The 21,016-nt window shown below is 36.3% G+C and overlaps 1 protein-coding gene across 3 annotated transcripts in view; it reads right to left on the bottom strand.

The window, feature by feature from the left end:
* Positions 1-21,016, bottom strand: part of LOC126094500 (multidrug resistance protein homolog 49-like) — a 365,113-nt gene that overhangs the window by 83,576 nt on the left and 260,521 nt on the right. For all 3 annotated transcript variants that reach the window (XM_049908909.1, XM_049908910.1, XM_049908912.1), the window contains exons 14-17: positions 18,258-18,388; positions 12,114-12,275; positions 11,924-12,028; positions 3,475-3,636 (exon numbers count right to left, since the gene is read on the bottom strand). In XM_049908909.1, the coding sequence (XP_049764866.1) occupies positions 3,475-3,636; positions 11,924-12,028; positions 12,114-12,275; positions 18,258-18,388 (560 nt within the window). The remainder of the gene's footprint in view (positions 1-3,474; positions 3,637-11,923; positions 12,029-12,113; positions 12,276-18,257; positions 18,389-21,016) is intronic.

Raw genomic sequence — 21,016 nt, 5'->3', positions numbered from 1 at the left:
AATTTGTCTTGTCCATGATGAGTACAACCCGGGTTTGTGCTTTTATGTCTCTTTTCTTCCAAGAAGCATTCAGTTTCATCAGATCCAAAGGAGAGTTCTCTATAACATCCAATGGTTGTCCTGGACTAAGAGCACCTTCATGGTAAATGTCAACATCAAATAATTTTCTTGTCTGATGAAATTTTCAACTACTGGGAGTCCAGATGAAGCTGTTCAACTCATTTTTAGAGCTGAACGTATGACATGAATGGTAGCCTGCATACATGAATGATCAACTGATGAAAATAAGAAGGTAATCAGCACACATATGACTTATGGACCAACTCTGGATTTTTGCACATGAATTCCATTATTTAACAGTTATAAAACACTGATTTCACACCTGGTTCTGGACCCATAACCTTCTGTTGAGTGTTTTAATTGAATTATGCTGAAAGCTTTGTGAAAATCAGTGTACTACTCTGATTACACACACATAAGCACATAATAACCACAGAGTAACAATAACAGTAACAAAAGCGGTAAAGAGTAAGCTGTCAATATCAATTTACATGTCCTACTACCTTATTAACTGCTTGTACTTCATCTGATACTGTTTGTATTTCTCCAGATTCTCTCCTTCTCTGAGTTCCTTCCTTTTAGCCCCAAGTTCAACAATTGTTTTGGTTTTTTGGGTTTCCAGCATGTTGGTTAATGACAGGACAGCAACTTGTGTTAACCAGTTTGATATAGAAAACAGCCAAAGTTGCAAAACTGAGTTCTTTTTATTTAATTGATGACCAGATACCCAAAATCAATCACTGAACTGAATTTTGCAATTTTGGTTGTTTTCTACATCAGATTATTGCTTTGGTAATCCTTGCTTATTATGACAGGTAATTTTGATGAAGACTGCATGAAAATGAGGCATTAGTGTGTCAAAAAATGCATCATACTTCTCATTTATACTTGCATTGTTTCAGTCATTATTTTTAAAATATTGATATTCTGTAGACTGATAATCCTGATTTCTCTCTTGTCTTGCTTTACTTCTGTTTTTGAGTTTTTTTGTGGTCTCAACATATTATAACTTCCTTCATTTTAAACTACAGTAACAATTTTGCTAGCTTTTTCAGAAAGGTTGCAATATTAACACTTGAGGACCTGTATACACACAAAATTCTGGAAGGTTTATACATTTACAATATTCAGTGTCTTGTAGATCGCTAATTTTCTTAGAGTGCAAAATTCTGCTTCATTTAGCCCATGCCCATTAAGGCGTTGTACATCTTGTCATGTTTCATTCAGGAACAGTTCAGCTTCTTGTTTTGTTGAATATTTTTGTTCATATCTTCAAAGTTATTTTCAGTCCAATGACTCCTGTGTTGTAGAAAATCTGTTGTAATTGGAGTCTGACACATGACCACACTGTATTAAGTATTCTTTATATTGTTCTGCTTTTCTTCATTTGACTGTGAAATAAAAAATCTTTTGCTAAGTAGTGGGGAACTGATTGTACTCTTTGTAAAGTCTGTGTCAGTGTTCTTTCTATTTGTGCTCCTTTTGATGTTGCTGACTGATGCTTTTTTGTACTTTGAAGTATTTCGTGTTCATTTGTTAGGCTGTATTTGATGGTTGAATTATAAGTGTAAAAGAAAACTTCACTTTAGAAATACGTAAAACTACAAGGAGACAAAATGATCAGCCATTACTTATCTTCAACAAGCAAAATTACAAGTACTGCTGGTAGGTAGGTTTCAAAAGTAGTTAAAGACTATACTCTACTTTGATACTGTTAGTTCATCTTAACAGGTGCCCCCCCTCCCCCTGCCCCCTACCCACACAACCCACTCCCACACCTCCTACCTCAACCTGGTGTGAGAGTGACCTACCTCTCTTTCCAAACCTTGCTTAGCCTTGGCCTCTGTCTTCCATAAGGAAGTAACTAACAGTTCTGAAAGATAGGAATAGTTTTTTTTAAAAAAAAAATCGTGTCTATTAGCAGTCCTTAGAATTACATCTTCTCAAGACAATTAATAGTATCATTGAGCAGATCTGAAATGATATTTTTAATGTGGGGCCATTATTCTAGATTAGTTGTGCATTAATTAACTGCTGTGTATAATATGTTTACAATGAGACAAAACTAATTTTATGGAAAGAAGTAAATTCCAAGTTGTTCTATTTGTTTTAACAGTGTCAGACAGATGCACCTTGCTGCTGATTATATTTCAGCTAGTTTGTGTGTCAAAATGTATTAGATGCATATTTGATATAACAGATTCTTAGGATACCAAGAGCCTAATATAATTAATGCACAATGTGAGTACTCATAGTAGGAAATGAAATAACAGAAGTTGAGGGACAGAAAGAAATGACATGTATGTTATTTCAAACACCTTTACCTGCAGCCACTCTCTGCATGTTTTATTTGGGTGTATATTCTGAAGACACATTTCATCAGTCTTGCTAATAAAAGATTTCAGTTTACTGGAGCATGATATTAGGAATTCCAGGATGGTGATAAATTAGAGGTAAGGACATTCAACCAATCACCTCAGACAAAAAATCAGAAAATTTCACAAGATTTTGCTCTTTTTTTTAATTTTAGTAAAAATGTCTCTCTCATCTATACACACAGCCAGTGCCGTACAAAGAACTTATCTGTTTTTCATATCACATTGACAATGAATGTCATGATAAAGAATGTGTCAACTGAACAAATATTTTATACAGTGGAAAGTTCTGGTAGAATGTAAATAATTTAGGAGCAACGGAAAGTGCTCACCGAATAGCAAAAGCATTGAGTTATCGACAGGCATACACAAAAGAGAAAGAAAACTTCCTAGTTTTCTGAATAAATTCTTTGTTGAGCTAGAGTACACACACACACACACACCCACACACACACACACACACAAATCATACACCCTTATGCATATACACATAGACACCTGTGCCCCTAAACTGTGCCAGCACAATGTATGGGCAAGTGTTGTGTTGTGTTGTGTTGTGTTGTGTGTGTGTGTGTGTGTGTGTGTGTGTGTGTGTGTGTGTGTAGAGGAGCTATTCTGAAAGCTAGTAATTTTCATTCTTTTTTTGTGTGTGCCTGATAACAATTCTATGCTTCTGCTATTTGGTGAACAAATATTTCGCATACTTCTTTAAGCAATGTGTTTATATGGCTGAATGTTCATTATTAAAAGTTCATAATCATTTACTTTATGTCTATTCAAGAATCCCTCTGTGATACAGAAGAAATCTGCAAGGAGGAAAACCTATAATTTCTGTTGAAAAACTACTTCTGTATGATTGACATTTTCTTTCCATTAATAAAATCTTAGAGAGTTGCATAGCTGTGTATTTCACTACTATTTGTGTCAAAGTTACATCAGCTACACAGCTGTGTATGTAACTTTTTCTTCTTCTGGCACTGTACTGGCAAATATCTCTATAGCTCTAAAACTTTCAGTTAACATTATGTATTTTACTTACTCCTTGAACACTAGATGCATCCCCAGACAGCCTTGCTGAAAGAATTCCAACTCTGTTCTTCTCATCATCATACCAAGCAATTTCCTGATTAAGCATAGACTGAAAAGTGTTTACACGCAGACGGCTTGTAAGTTTCACTCCAGCAATTCCAAACATGTAGTTCTGCAATAGATTTTAAAATATACTTCTAGTATCAACTGAAAAAAAAACATTGAATGTCTATTAAAAAAAAAAAACCACAACATTGAATTACAGTGCTTACTGGTTTTGCCAAATTTAATAGTCTGGTAGACTACATTCACCAACACATGCCTTAAGAAAATAAAAGATAAGAGAGAGGGAAAATGAATAAATCATGATATATCACTCTTTTTTCAATGTGCTTGTCTGCCACTCCACTACATCTATGGATAGCAAAACATTATCTTACTTTAAATGTCATCTGAGAGTTTACACGACAGCAACATGTACTTCATAAAACAGTTACATAGAGTCATTACAAAGATGCAAAAATTAAAGAATAAACTGTTCAATGACCAATGCCTTGCATTGGTCATTATGTACATAAATAAACAGCTCCAATTAATGGATTTCTACACAATTAGCACACAAAAATTAGTTATTAAGAAACAAACAAAAGTTACTTCTGCTAATAAATGGAAATGAAGATTTCTATGTACTATTTTAATACAGCTCCCAAATTGGCATGATGAGACTGAGTGCACCTGTTCCAATCCTCCCACCAAGAAAAAATCCTTGGGAGTACTGGGAACAAAACCTTGGTCCTTGGCATGGGAGCCATGTACACTGACCACTCAATTATGGAAGTTGGCTCAAGAGTGACATATCTTGTTTGAAAGCCCTCATTTCCATCTTTACAAAGAACATTTTACCTTGTACGAAACTGTTGTAATTCTAGACATTTTTATTCCAAACTCTTGTTTTGTCCCATAATAATGCCTGTGCGTTTGAACCATAAAATGTAGTCTTTTCAAAATCTCAGTGCTAGTACTGTATTGTAACTCCAACTTTGATGTACTTGCAAATGTATATGTCTACTAGAATACAATCCAGTTAATGAAATGTACCAAATGTAAAATGCGAGTTTCTAGAAATTTCTCGGTGAGCTTTGTAAAATATTGTAATAAAAGTACACTCTGGAATATCCAGAAAAACAGAACTGATATTTATGTCATTTTAAAGACACACTGTCAGCAGTTAAACAAAATAACTTTATTGACAAAAGTGTGTGTGCATTACCTTTCATTCCAGTCTTTTATATTACTACTGGGTATGTAATAGCTCCGTATTTTACTGTTTTGTAAAAACCTTTTGAAGTCAATCTTTAAATAGGCTCTGTGGACAATGCTACAGTGAGTCATGGTTCAAACTCCAATGCATAATGTAGATAAGTCAGTGAGTATTAGTAAAATTCTGTAAAAACAGTCATCTGTATTATTATGAATGGTTATTTGTTTAACAATTTCTTGAAGTCTTTGTGTCTTATTGGAATACCTTGACATAACTGTGTATCATATTATCTGCATGTTGGTAGAGGTGAGAAATGAGCTCCAGTGGGTCTTATGGCATCATATCTAAACTTGCTATCTCTGTATGCTCAGAGATTTGACCTTCAAGTCTCCACTGCTACCCATTTAACTGAAAACTTGTCACTTGAAACTGTTGTCAGGTACAAGTGGGCAATACCAGTGTCGAAATCAGAGTGAGTATATGAGTCTGCAAGTATAACTGAGAACTTGTGGCATTGCCATTACATACACAATCATTGAGCATGGCAATTAATACATATCAATACCATGACTGATTGATTAGAGACTCATTACAGAGTAATAATGTAATTATAACTGACTCAATCTGTTATAGCAATTACCCTTGTTTCTGTGAAAAAGTCGTCACAACAGTGAAGAAGACTGTAACATGCAGAAATCAAAAAGTACAACACACAACACTGAGTAATTCAACAACCCTCAGATGAAACATTGTACTATGATTTGTTTTGTTGTTGCTGCAGGAACAACTCAACAAAGTGTCATTGTACAGCTCTTGAGTGCATTCAGTGAACCCATACACAAAGTGCACATTGACCAATTGTTCATCAGCAAACCTACCCATACTGCTGTGTATCACTGTTAATGTACAACTACCACTGCTGGAGAAACAAATGGAAGATAGAACTGAACAGTACTGAATGCAAGCCTGAAGGCAAAGGGTGAAATGGGTACTACTAATGTCAACAGCAGGTATGGTAATTGAATGGAAACAAGGCACAATGCATACTGTTGACAGTTGTGCACTGTTTTCAGTACAATAAAAATCTAAATGGGGGAAAACATGCAATAACTCTGTGATGAGCTATCCGAGACTATAGGCATCTCACACTAAAATACTCAGATGGTATCCCTGAACAACCCTTGAAAGTTTGTCAGTGTAGTTCTGGTTCACCCTTTATATATGTATTTATGTGTGTATATGTATGTATGTATGTATGTATGTATATATGTATGCATGAATGTATATGTGTACATATGAAGGAGGACCCAAAAATAGTTAGAATCAAATTGTTGTGCACGGTTGTTTTGTAGTTACATGTTGTGTCACTAAGTGGTGTTACTTTGGAGTCTCCCACATCACTCAGTAAGGTGGTGTCAGTTGGAGCAAGTGGTTTGTTTGTGGTGGTTATTTATTTATTGGTCCTGTGAATCTAGGACTGTACAGTGTCCAAAAGATATTGGACCATTCATTCATTACAATACACATGTCTTGATTTTCTTCTTTTTTTCAGACATATTTTAACAAAAGATAAAGTTATACAATATTTTCTTACTATACACATTTTATAAAAACAGTCTTAATCAGTGAAGTTTCATTTTTCTAGGTATTCCCTTACTGTATAGAAGCAGTGCTCTACCAAGTGATCCTTCACAGTTGATTTGAACTTGCTTAAGTCCATTATTGTTTTTGTGGATTTGGGTAGTGCATTGTGCAATTTGATGCCAGAGTGGAGTATGCCTTCCTGTAATAGCACTGTGTTTGTCTGTTGTACATGTACATCATTTATTTGTCTTTTGTGGTAGCTATGTACAGATTCATTACGGGTGATGCTTGGACTGCTGCTGTTTAGTTTTTCTTTTATAATAATTACATTTTCAAGTCTATAAATACGTGGAAGTGATAGTATTTTATTTTTCCTAAATAGTGGCTTTCATGGTGATCTTTGATCTAACCCTCCCATTAATCTAATAATCTTTTTCTGCAATTTAAATGACTTCTGACTAGCTCCACAATTTCCCCAAAAACTACACCATATTTCAATATTGAATGAATGTAAGCAAAATATATGGTCCTGAGATTACCATCAGATATACAGTTTCTTATTACTCTCATTACAAAACATGTTTTGCTCAATTTTTTGTTCACATAGTCCACGTGTGTATCCCATTTCTTGTTTTGTTGAATCCATATACCGATAAATTTTGTACTCCCTGTTTTCTCAATTTTTTGTCCACTTATTTCTATAGGAGGATTAGCTGGTGTCCTATTCTGGGTCATGAAAATATCCATTACAAAAGTTTTTTTCCAGATTTATAATCAAACTGTTTGCATCAAAGTACTGTACTATCTTCTCTGTGATGGTCTTAATATCATTTTCAAAGTTTTATTTGCTACTTCCTGTAATTAAGATGCTGCTGTCTGTTGTTTGCGTTCATGTTTCAGTCTTTCTGTGATTAATGGCATAACCAAAAAGAAAGAGCAAAAAAGAGCCTGTATGAAATTTTCTTTTCTTTTCAGGAAAACTGCAGCTGAGACTACTGGAATGTTTCAGGAAGCCTTTAAGGATGATGCTTTGAGGAAATCACAGTTCTATAAAAGATTGTCTCATTTGAAATCTGGCATGCCTCCCTGGTCATCCTTCGACAGGCAGAAACATTGCCATAATCAATCTTGCAATTGATGAAGATCATCAAAGGACTTGGACGAAATTTCTGAGGAAACAAAAATGTTATGGTGCACAGTCCAGCGAATTTTAACCAAAGATTTGCACGTGAGATGTGTATCTGCAAAATCTGTTCCTCACTTGCTCACAGATGACCAAAGAAGAAAACCACGTGAATATTTGCCACAACTTGAAGAATGAAGTGTAGAAAAATCCAACTATTCTTAAAAGAATTCTGGCTGGCAGTGAGAATTGGTGCTACCGATAGGACCCAGAATCAATGCAAGCATTGAGCCAGTGGAAAATTCAAAAGTCACCTTGATTTTAGAAAGCATATCAAGTTGATCCAATGTGAAAACAATGTTGATTTGTTTTCCTTTTTTATGTCAATAGCATTGTCCACAAGGATTTCATTCCACCAGGAGAAACAGTAAACCAACATTTTTGTCTGGATGTATTACAAAGATTATGGGGGCGTAAGCGATGAAAACAGCCAGATTTGTGGAGAAATGGAACTGGTTGCTCCACCAAGACAATGTTCCAGCCCTCACGGCCCTGATGATCCAATAGTTTATGGCAAAAATCAACTTGGTGCTTGTGCCTCATCCACTCTACTCATACAATCTGGATCTGTCTGACTTTCTTTTTTTTTGGTCATATGGATGAAGCAGCCTCTGAAAGCATCTTGTGATGTGGATGATGTCAAATAAAACATGCCAAAGGCTTTGAACAGGATTCTGCTACAGGAGTTCCAGAATTGTTTTCAGCAGTGGAAAAAGATTAGGAGAAGTGCATTAATGCACATGGACAGTACTGTGAAAGGGCTAAAGTATTGTGAATGTAGAGTTCAATAAAAATGCAAAATAACAAAAATTCCAATTATTTTTGCATCCCCCCCTCATATGTGTGCCTATAGGTATGTAGATATGAATGTATCTGTATGTACATTACATACACATACACACATATGTTTGTGTGCATCATGTATACATAAAAGTTTTTTTGAAGACTCTTTTAAATTTATTTTAATATTTAATCTCTGTTTAGAGAATGTCTAACAATGGCATCAACATACAAAGACTTTTGACACATTACTGAGTCTGCGGCAACAATAAAAGTAAACAGGCATGAGGATGAAGCATATTTTCTAAATGGTGATTAGTTATTAAAATAAATTTACAGCAGTTTTCAAAAAAGTTCCAGAAATGCTACATAAATACAAGTTACCATGACCAAAATAACGGAGAAATTGCATTCATTTTGGTTACGGGGGTAAAACAGTGATGTTCAGCACTCAGTTTTCATTTGATGGAGAAAATATTGTTCCTCATGGTGGAGGTGGAATAAACAAGAATACAATCTTTCTTCCTTTTCATCTCTCTCGTTTTTCCCTTGTTTTCCACTGAACAAACTTAATATGTTTTTCATTTGAAGTGTTATCTATAGCACTGAACTTTTTCCAGACATCACTCTTCGTCTAATGGGGAATAGTTGTAACTGTATACACTGCAACACTTAATTTTCATCTCAGACCCTCCACAGGCTCACGAAACACAGCTTTATCACAGGTCATCTGATCCAGACAATCAGTCTTTTTGCCCAGTCCATGCACTCAAATTTCATACTAAGTCACAACTAGCCATACACTCCTGCATGCATAAGTAAGAGGGAACAAGTCGATGAGCAGGAAGCGACCACAACACCATTTTCTAAGACTTGTCACATTCACAGAACAATGGCAGGAAGTAAGAAAGTTGATATATGACTCATTAAACAGTGGTGTCTTGATTTCTAATGAATGCAACCGTAAACATTAGACTCATACTTAATTTTTTCATGCTCTCTACAAGTTGGTTATCATTGATGTGACCAATAACGATAAATATGCATCATCTGAATGTTAATTTCAATTGAGCTGACTTGAATTATATAAAAAATTATTTAAAGCAACTAGCAGTCACATAGTGGACAATAATTGAAGATGATGTATGAAGCAGAAACAGGTGTTGCACTGAAATTACCTAACCTTGTTCAATCAAGATAAGCTTATTATGCATATACAATGTTTTCATTGTGATCTAAGTGAATTGACATTGTATTATCTATTTATTAGCCTTTTGTAGCCTATTGAGATTCTACAATTTATTCTTTGTATGTAACTATACCATATTCTATAACATGGAGTCATTGACTTTTTTGATGTGTATTATTATAAGATAGAATTGCTGACCAGATAAAATATCACTACAGCTGATTGTCACATATAAAAATAAACAGCACTATCTTAGTTTTAAAAATTAATAGTTCCTTCTTCAGGAGCAAAAAGGTATTGTTTGCAAAAGGTTAAAAAGGAAGGACAGGTCACTATAGCCCCAGGATGAGAGGGCCCTATCTGTTTGGAAGACCTCAAAACAGGTAGGTCCTCCTCATTATTATTTCCCTCTCAATGTTATTTTACGTTTTGGTTTATCGTTGTGTATCTCATAATACAACTGACAATAGCTTTTATTAAAACCAGGAACTCCTTGAATTAGTGAGTATATTGGGAGATAAATTTCAAAGTGTTGGAAAAATGTTTCATGTTTATCAACTCTTTTCCTGTTGGCAAACCTCTTATAGCCACTTTTTATCTGTTTTCATGCTCCAAAATCCAACTGCAGTCATCCGCTTTCTGATTGTCACAAATGTGGTTGGTTATAATACTCCCACTGAAAGAGCCTCTGATTTGGTTGACCAGCCTCACCAAGCAATTATTGGCAATATCTCTTCCTACATCCAGTTCAGTAATTGCTTCCTCCAATGCCTTTCTACAGTTTCTGTCCCATTGTTGCCAAATTCCTTGGTGGAAACTGCGTATGCTGTGCTGCACTAAGCCAACATCCATGACTGACATGGTGCTGTTTTCATAGATCACTATCTACCAGAACTTATCTCTGTAGAATATTCACCAAACCTAAAACTTCTTTCTAATTCTTGTGGCCAATAAAATTCTTATCCATAGTTATTTCTCTTTTGAAAGTCAAGTTTACAAACAAATGAGCTGAACTATCATGATTGCTTGCATGCTACCTTAAACAAATAATCTGGTTCAGATTCATTGTTTACATCATTATGGGGACTAATGGAAAATGTAGCCTCTGCTCTTTACTCCAGAACCTCAACATCTCAAATCTATTTCACCGATCCTTCTCCAATCAATGAGCTGCTCATCTGGGTGCATATCTCTACCTCAATGGCAGCTCCACAATAAAACAACTGTGCATATTAAACAAATCAACAATCAATGGTGTTTCTATTTTGACAATGGTGACCCTTTCTACATTAAATGATCCCCAGAGTAGTTTTGTCACACCCACTTCACCATCACAATTTCTTAGTATATCCTTATGCTACCCCTCTTCATGTTCCTTTGTGATGGTGATAATTTCCCTCTGGGCAATCCAAATGTAAATCCTGTCCAATACACACAACCACCAGTTCCTACTGCAGCTCAACCACAAGCAATTCTTGACCTATAAATGGCAGTAGCACATGAAAGCAGCCACTCCATCTACCTTCTATGCTCCAGTTCTAGCGCAGTTTTTTATGTATGACAACTAGGAATCTCTCTACCTTCATGAGTAGCTCCTTTCAAACTGTGGTAAGCTACAAATTCAGCAACCCTGTTGCTGAAAATGCTGCTCAGCCCAATTTCAATGACTTAGACAGGAGCTTCAGTATCCATAACATTTGAAGCCTATCAGAAAACACAAGCTCATCTGAATTGTGCGACAAGAATTGTTCCTCTAGCACGTCTTTCAAATTGCACTCTCCCATGCCTAAATCCACATCCTACTTGCCAACTCTTTACTCTCACCCTTCCCTTCTTGATATTTGCAAACAATTCCTCTCCTCTCTGAACATTGTACTTCCTTTCCTCTCTCTCTCTTTCTGTGTGTCCATACTTTTGCCTCTGTCAATAATACCAACACACATGTTCCCACTTCTAAGTTGCCACACTCCTTTTCTGTCTCCCTGTGCCCTTCTCCTCAGGCAACCATTCATATATAGACAGTTTTGATGTGGCCACAAGTGTGTGCATCTTGACACCCATGTATGCATCTAAAAGAGTGTATTGAAAGCATGAAAAGGACACTAGAAAGCTAGCACAATTTTCTAAGCTTTTATGATGTCAGTGCACCATCCATCAATCACCTGCAGGTGAGTGGGTGTATTCCCATGTTTTTTCTGCTGAATATTTTTATCATTTGCATTATGTGTTCTTTGTTCTGATAGCATATAAATTTACCATAAAATGGTGAATATAGTAATGGAAGATCTTTGGTGCAATATATATTATGGAAGGACTACAGATAAAACTGACTGTAGAGTTGAAGCATTAAGATTTATGTGCCCAGACAGGCACATCACAATCATATTGCCATTTGTTCCCTTCATTCCTTTGATTATTCACAAGAGGAAAAACTGTTTACTTTTTTGTTAAAACTCTCTCACCTGGAAGAAACTGCCAACACCAGCAATAACACCAATGCCCAAAAAGTAAATTGCATACACTTTAGTTTGTGCTGTTACATAATCTGAATCAGGAAGAGACAAGATCTGAAAATGAAAAGCTCAAATCATTGAACAAACCAAAATTACACAAACAAAAAGAAATTAGTGTAAAAAGCTTCTATGAACTTACTGCATAAACTTCTCCGAACAATACTGCAAACATTGGAAAACTTGTGCCAACAAGGGCTGATGCTATACATCCAATCATGACATAAGCCCACTCTGGTTTGTTTAGAGCAAGAATGCGTCCCAGAGGTGCTTCATATATGTTATCATCTTCAGATTCATCAACCTGGAAACATATACATATATTATTATGTAATTAGTAGATACAAAATCAAATCACTGGAACAATTTAATGAACAGACTTAAATGACATAATCGAAGTCTTATACTATTAACATTAGCTCTGAATATAGAAATTACAAGCTTCCATATTTGACAGTAGCATGATGGTTTGGGTAAAGCCATTTTTTGACCACATAGTTGAGCAGCTAAAGATAGGGAAGTGTTTTCAGAGTTTCCATAAGATAGTTGTTTATAGTGAAAATGTTTTTCTCAGAGAACAAAAAATTGTTTTTAGTTAAAAAAAGAAGGTTCTTTGATGCAGTTCCTGTTATGCCAACAGCATTTTTCAGTGACTACTAAAGTGTTCCTCATTGGAGGAAGCATATATTTTCATTAATGTTTGTAAAGCACTAGTCTCCTGCACAGTTGTTTTGTCTATAATAATCTCTGTGTATAATAATAATTGTATTGTGAAACAAGTAAGTAGAGACTTACTGATGATCAGTAATATTGAAATGGCCTGTTGCTGAAACAGAATAGAGTAGGGAAAAATGTTCTCTTGTTTTTTAAAAGGAGTGTGAGTTAGTCTCTCTTACTTTGTCTTTCTCTCTCTTAGCAAGCAGACATCTTTGTAAATTCTCTGTTGGGAGTTATATTTTTGTCTATTGGTTTTATTGTAATGGAATGTGATACTTGTTTAGAACTTTTGTAATTATTTTAAATTTAGCTCCTCCCAACTGGATAATTCACACGATTTTTCTGCCATAGGATTAAGCAGAGTCAGCAGATCATTGTGGGGAGACACAGTGACCAAATGCTTATTGTGTTCAGTCATTAATTTGTACTTGCTCATAGTAGTGAATCAATGGACAATCATTTTAACATATCTTCCAACCATTCCATGCAAGAGATGTTACGAATCATATGGTCAATAAATGAAAAGAATAGTTGGTACTCACCAAATAGCAGAGACAACACACACACACACACACACACACACACACACACACACACACACACACACACACACACACACAAATATTCAAGCTTTCGCAACCCATGATTGCTTCATCAGAAAAGAGTGAAGGAGTTGTTGTTGTTGTCTTCAGTCCTGAGACTGGTTTGATGCAGCTCTCCATGCTACTCTATCCTGTGCAAGCTTCTTCATCTCCCAGTACTTACTGCAACCTACATCTGCTTAGTGTATTCATCTCTTGGTCTCCCTCTACGACTTTTACCCTCCACGCTGCCCTCCAATGCTAAATTTGTGATCCCTTGATGCCTCAGAACATGTCCTACTAAATGGTCCCTTCTTCTTGTCAAGTTGTGCCACAAACTCCTCTTCTCCCCAATTCTGTTCAATACCTCCTCATTAGTTATGTGATCTTCCCATCTAATCTTCAACATTCTTCTGTAGCACCACATTTCGAAAGCTTCTATTCTCTTCTTGTCCAAACTATTTATCATCCATGTTTCACATTCATACATGGCTACACTCCATGCAAATACTTTCAGAAACGACTTCCTGGCATTTAAATCTATACTCGATGTTAACAAATTTCTGTTCTTCAGAAAAGCTTTCCTTGCCATTGCCAGTCTACATTTTATATCCTCTCTACTTCAACAATCATCAGTTATTTTGCTCCCCAAATAGCAAAACTCCTTTACCACTTTAAGTGTCTCATTTCCTAATCTAATTCCCTCAGCATCACCTGACTTAATTCAACTACATTCCATTATCCTCATTTTGCTTTTGTTGATGTTCATCTTATACCCTCCTTTCAAGACACTGTCCATTCCGTTCAACTGCTCTTCCAAGTCCTTTGCTCTCTCTGGCAGAATTACAATGTCATCGGCAAACCTCAAAGTTTTTATTTCTTCTCCACGGATTTTAATACCTACTCCGAATTTTTCTTTTGTTTCCTTTACTGCTTGCTCAATATACAGATTGAATAACATTGGGGAGAGGCTACAACACTGTCTCACTCCCTTCCCAACCACTGCTTCCCTTTCATGCCCCTCGACTCTTATAACTGCCATCTGGTTTCTGTACAAATTGTAAATAGCCATTCGCTCCCTGTATTTTACCCCTGCCATCTTTAGAATTTGAAAGAGAGAATTCCAGTCAACATTGTCGAAAGCTTTCTCTAAGTCTACAAATGTTAGAAATGTAGGTTTGCCTTTCCTTAATCTATTTTCTAAGATAAGTCGTAGGGTCAGTATTGCCTCACGTGTTCCAACATTTCTGCAGAATCCAAACTGATCTACCCCCCGAGGTCGGCTTCTACCAGTTTTTCCATTCATGTGTAAAGAATTCGCATTAGTATTTTGCAGCTGTGACTTATTAAACTGATAGTTTGGTAATTTTCACATCAGTCAACACCTGCTTTCTTTGGGATTGGATTTATTGTATTCTTCTTGAAGTCTGAGGGTATTTCGCCTGTCTCATACATCTTGCTCACCATATGGTAGAGTTTAGTCATGACTGCCTCTCCCAAGGCCGTCAGTAGTTCTAATGGAATGTTGTCTACTCCCGGGGCCTTGTTTTGACTCAGGTCTTTCAGTGCTCTGTCAAACTCTTCACACAGTATCGTATCTCCCATTTCATCTTCATCTACATCATCTTTCATTTCCATAATATTGTCCTCAAGTACATCATCCTTGTATAGACCCTCTATATACTCCTTCCACCTTTCTGCTTTCCATTCTTTGCTTAGAACTGGGTTTCCATCTGAGCTCTTGATATTCATACAAGTGGTTCTCTTTTCTCCAAAGGTCTCTTTAATATTTCTGTAGGCAATATCTATCTTACCCCTATTGAGATAAGCCTCTACATCCTTACATTTGTCCTCTATCCTTCCCTGCTTAGCCATTTTGCACTTCCTATCGATCTCATTTTGGAGATGTTTGTATTCCTTTTTGCCTACTTCATTTATATTTTCTCCTTTCATCAATTAAATTCAATATTTCTTCTGTTACCCAAGGATTTCTACTAGCCCTTGTTTTTTTTCCTACTTGATCCTCTGCTGCCATCACTACTTCATTCCTTAGAGCTTCCCATTCTTCTTCTACTGTATTTCTTTCCCCCATTCGTGTCAATTGTTCCCTTATGCCCTCCCTGAAACTCTGTACAACCTCTGGTTCTGTCAGTTTATCCAGGTCCCAGGAGAGGGAAAGACAAAAGGATGTGGGTTTTAAGCAAGAGGGTAAGGAGTCGTCCCAATCCCGGGAGTGAGAAGACTTACCTTAGGGGGAAAAAAGAACAGGTATACAATCGCACACACACATATCCATCCACACATATACAGACATGGGCAGACATATGTAAATGCAAAGAGGATGGGCAGATATGTCAGTCGAGGCAGTAGTACAGAAGCAAAGATGTTGTTGAATGACAGGTGCGGTATGAGGGGCAGCAACTTGAAATTAGCGGAGGTTGAGGCCTGGTGGGTAATGGGAAGAGAGAATATATTGAAGGGCAAGTTCCTGTCTCCGGAGTTCTGATAGGTTGGTATCAGTGGGAAGCATTCAGATAAACTGGACGGTGTAACACTGTGCCAAGATGTGCTGACCGCGCACCAAGGCATGTTTAGCCACAGGGTGATCCTCATTATCAACAAACACTGTCTGCCTGTGTCCGTTCATGCGAATGGACAGTTTGTTGCTGGTCATTCCCACATAGAAGGCTTCACAGTCTAGGCACGTCAGTTGGTCAATTATGTGGGTGCTTTCACACATGGCTCTGCCTTTGATCGTGTACACCTTCTGGGTTACAGTACTGGAGTAGGTGGTGGTGGGATGGTGCATGGGACAGGTTTTACACCAGGGGCAGTTACAAGGGTAGGAGCCAGAGGGTAGAGAATGTGGTTTGGGGATTTCATAGGGATGAACCAAGAGGTTATGAAGGTTAGGTGGATGGTGGAAAGACACTCTTGGTGGAGTGGGGAGGATTTCATGAAGGGTGGATCTCATTTCAGGACAGGATTTGAGGAAGTCGTATCCTTGCTGGAGAGCTGATCCAGTCCTGGGAAGTATCCTGTCACAAGTGGGGCACTTTTGGGGTTCTTCTGTGAGAGGTTCTGGGTTTGAGGGGATGAGGAAGTGGCTCTAGGTATTTGCTTCTGTACCAGGTCGGGAGGGTAGTTGAGGGATGCGATAGCTGTTTTCAGGTTATTGGTGTAATGGTTCAGGGATTCAGGACTGGAGCAGATTCATTTGCCATGAAGACCTAAGCTGTTTGTTGGTAACACACCAGCCACATGTTCAACGATTAGTTGGTTACCCATATTACAATGGTGCATTGATCTCTAGTAAGGTTATAAAAACAAACTAAATTTAGTCTAAAAGCTGAGGTACAATGCGTCACAATGTTCCATTCCTGAAGTGTGCTTTTGGAATCTCTGTGGCTGCCAGAAGCTTGAGGGCTCAAAACATTAGCTTGACACAAAGTTCATTAAGTGTGAGTATACCTGTTAGTCTTTTTTTTCAAACAGTATGTCCAATAGAGTAGTATTACTCTTTTCAAGGTAATTATGATGAATAATCCTGTTTGTATCCCAGAAAATGATGAGCACAGTCTTTCTAATAGGTGAAATCAAGTTCACAGTCTAGCTGGTTCTTAGCCACTGCTTTGATTACTATTTTGTTTGTGAAGGGAAGCAATTTATCCATGTATCAAAAACAGTAACAAATCAGTGTACAAAATTATTTAAATTCTTTTAAATTGGTTCAGTCATTACAAAGAAACATTTTTCCTTTTACTTTTGGTCAGTATTTAACTAATATGATACCCATATTTCAAAAAGTTTTCTCATGATTAATTCTTCATGTAAAATCTACTTTACATCATCTATTATAAGCCTCTAGCATCATATGTTTTGTATACCTTTAATCAAATTCAAATTGTGCACTTACTCTATAATTTCATGTACAGTTGCAGCTTTGTTGAATCAATCAACAAAAGGACATGCACATATGATTCAACTGCCTACTTATCACTTCTAGACAGTAAAATAAAGGATTATACTCTTAAAAATCTTTACCAACTATGTCTAAATTTCTGTTGACATGGTATTCAGATTTAACCATTTGTGCAATACATACACATAACATGGTTAATTTAAAAAGCCATATAAACAATAATATTCCATGAATTAAGTTGACATATGACTTATAACATTGTGCAAGTTGTACCACAATTTAAAAAATACTAATATAAACACCATCTATGAGCTAGGTAAAAAATACATACCTAATGTGGTTAATTTAAAAAGCCATATAAACAATAACACTCCATGAACCAAGCTGACATTGATTTACAATATTGTGCAAGATGTACCACAATTAAAAAAATACTATTATAAACACCATCTATGTGCAAGGTCAAAAATATTTCACCGTGCCCTGATACATGAGTGATGTTGACTCAGGTATCCTTCTTATTATTAAACTCTATACATATAATCTTCTTATCATTTATTGTATTGAAAAGATAGTGAGAAGAAAGGTCTCATCCATTTCCAAATGTACCTAACAGTGGCCCAGAGAAGTTTAAAGTACTGTAGTGATGCCATCAGCATGGTTAGGGACCTCAAATGATACTCATTAATTATGATCAAGAACACTCACAGATTAATGAATAGATATAATGATTTTTTAGACTTTCTTGCATGTTATGGTAAGGAAGAATGGAAGGGAAGCCAGAGGCTAGATCATCTCATAACATAAATGTTCACTGTACCATGTCAGAAGGCAAACACACATTCACAGGTATGGGGGAAAGGAATGGAACTGAATATAAAGGGAAGGTCTAAATTCCTGGTATATTATGCTGCAGTATTTTAGAAGAAATTCGGAACCGTATGAAGTAGAGGATGAGCAAAAGCACAATGATTAGTAATACATACACACAAAATTTACATATTTATTACTCTATATTGCCACAAGAGACAGAATTTTATAACAATATAATGTATTTATTCCTTACCTTGTCTTCAAATGCAGAAACACTGGACTTTGTACCAAGACTGCTTGCTACTGAGTGCTGTCTTGACAGCTGACGAGATAAGTTTGGAAGACGATCAGCATCCTCATCACCTGACATATTTCTAGCTGAAGCTGTAAGCAAGTATTGGCATGTTTAACTGATATATGCAGTAATGCATGAACATTTAAATGGTAGTCATATGTATTTCCATCTGAAGCTGGATGTTTACTGAAGTTATACAAAACATGGCATAGATATAACACACCCTGAAGTATCAGAACAAATATTCCAGAGACTAGTGTCCTAAGGGGATAAAACTATCAACGTACAAGTAAATTTAATTAATGATAGTAGTAAATAGTATGTGGATTTTTAGGTCAGAAAAGATGCTTTTGAGGCACCTAAAATAGGCTCTTTCAGTACCTCAATTAAGCTATATAAAACCCAAAATAAGTCCTAGAATGCATTACACAGAAAACCTGAACATAATGTAAACTACAATGTTGATAAATGAGCTTTTTATTATTCATTAAAAAACAAGGAAAAGAAAATATTCACAGTTGCACAACACAGTAGACATTATACTACTTTAATGTTCAAACTGATCCCAAACCTTTTTAATTTTCTCCAAGATAAAACTAGAGTATAACACACACATAGCCATATCTTTAAATATGTATAATATGCAACTTAATAAATTATGTATAAACCAGTGCTTTCAAACATTCAGGCCATAGTTGGCTTCACAGTAAATAACAAACCTTCTCCATGTTTACCAGAAAAAACTATGGTACTTGTCGATCAGTATTAATTTATATGACAAAACAGAATGTTCTACTTCAAAGGATGTGACAGGAGTGTACTTCACTTTTGCCACATGTTGGATAGGAATGCTGCAATCAGGGGAGCTGGACTTTCTACAAAGTATGCTTGTTGCTGTACACAATTCCTTCAGGTCTGTGTTGTTCTGCAAAACATTTTGCATATTTGCTTGTACTTTTTCTCTCACTTCACCCAATCCTTTCTTTTTAACATCCTCCAACAATATTTTCATAGATAGGTCTCCTTGGGTTTTCTGATTTAGAAATAATTCTTGTCATAAATTTGTAGTGGGATCTAACGTAAATCAAGTCCAATTGGATTTAGGGATCTTTGAGTAATTGCTTTGTTGAAATTACAGAAGAGGAATCCCCAAGTAGATTTACAATTACACTCTGAACAGCTGAGAGATGCTTACTGTAGTATTCCACTGGTGCTAACCAAGTGCTCCAGTGGGTAGCAATAGGTTCAGGTGCAAGGGCACAACTGGTAGATGTTCTTTGAATGCCTGTATACTTGCTGGTGCCTTTAAAAAAACTTTCCTTACCATGGGGATTAATTTGTTTACCTTAGGTAATCCTAGCCTTACTTACTCTTCTATACAGTTAATACCATATGCTACACAAGTTACATACAGCTTCAAAGGGCAGAATACTTGAAGCAGTTTAAACCCTGCAAGCATATATACAGCGGCATCTGCGAAGGCCAGAGGCACATGGTTTTCATCCACACCATTTGGATATAGCACCTTCACTAATGAACTAATGAAATGTGCAACTGTTTGCTGGTTATTATTTAGGAACTGTTTTGAATGAATCAAATAAGACCTGGATGGCAAATCAGATTTGCCATATACCAGCCAAGACTGTCAGTAGTTTCATCAACAGAAATACATATGCGAGACTCCAAAATATCTTCACAGATTCTGTGCAATGGATCAGTGTAAGCTGAATACACATAATTTTTATGCAACATTAGCTCTGCAAGAGCACACTGATGGCAGTACTTCCCAAGAAATCCACTGAAAAGAGGATCTTCCACTTTTCAAAAAGGGAAGTTTGCTGCCACTTTGTTATGAGGGTCTTGTTTAAAGTGTTTACTTCAATTTTGATTTTTGTTCAACATGACCTCTTTGAAGACGTCCACATCAAAACTAGTATCAGTGACCTGGACATGGTTGCGGCAAAAATGATTTCCTACGTACAAAGGACAAATAAAAAAACAAGCAGAAAGATGTGTATATTTAGTAAATTAGGTGAAAGATCAGTAGTATCATATCTCAACGAGGAATCTGAAACTTTCAGCACAGATTAGGAGCAGATAGAGAAATTCTGACTCAAGTTTAAAGGAATAGTTGACCATCAACCAGATAGATATGGACCCAGTAGAACAGTTCATAATGGGAGGGAACTTCCATGGTATAAAGTCACTGTAAAGAAAAAGAGATTGCTGCATAATAGGTGTAAAACAAAGCATAGGGCTATAGATAGAAAAATGCTGAATGAAATGCATTTGGCTATCAAGAGAGTAATGTGTGATGCCTTCAATGACTACCATACCAGAATATTGTCAAGTGATCTTTCACAGAACCCAAAGAAATTCTGGTCATATGTAAAGGCTATTAGTGGCATAAAAGTTAGCGTCCAGTCCCTAACAAATGAAACAGGAATTGAAATTGAGGGTAGCAAAACAAAAGCTGAAATTATTAACTATGTTTCCAAATGTTCCTTTACAAAGGAAAACCCTGGAGAATTGCCCCAATTAATCCTCATACCACTGAAACTATTAATGAAAAAAGTATTAGTGTCAGTTGTTTGAGAAACAGCTGAAATCATTAAATCCCTGTCAGATTTTCCACTGAATTTGTGGCTGAGTTAGCTCCTCTTCTAACTATAATCTATTGTATATCCCTCGAACAAAAAACCAAGCCCAGTTCTTGA

This window comes from Schistocerca cancellata, chromosome 8, assembly GCF_023864275.1.
Source record: "Schistocerca cancellata isolate TAMUIC-IGC-003103 chromosome 8, iqSchCanc2.1, whole genome shotgun sequence".
NCBI lineage: Eukaryota > Metazoa > Arthropoda > Insecta > Orthoptera > Acrididae > Schistocerca > Schistocerca cancellata.
Note: the sequence above shows the minus strand (reverse complement) of the source record. Positions and strands in the feature narration are given on the sequence as shown.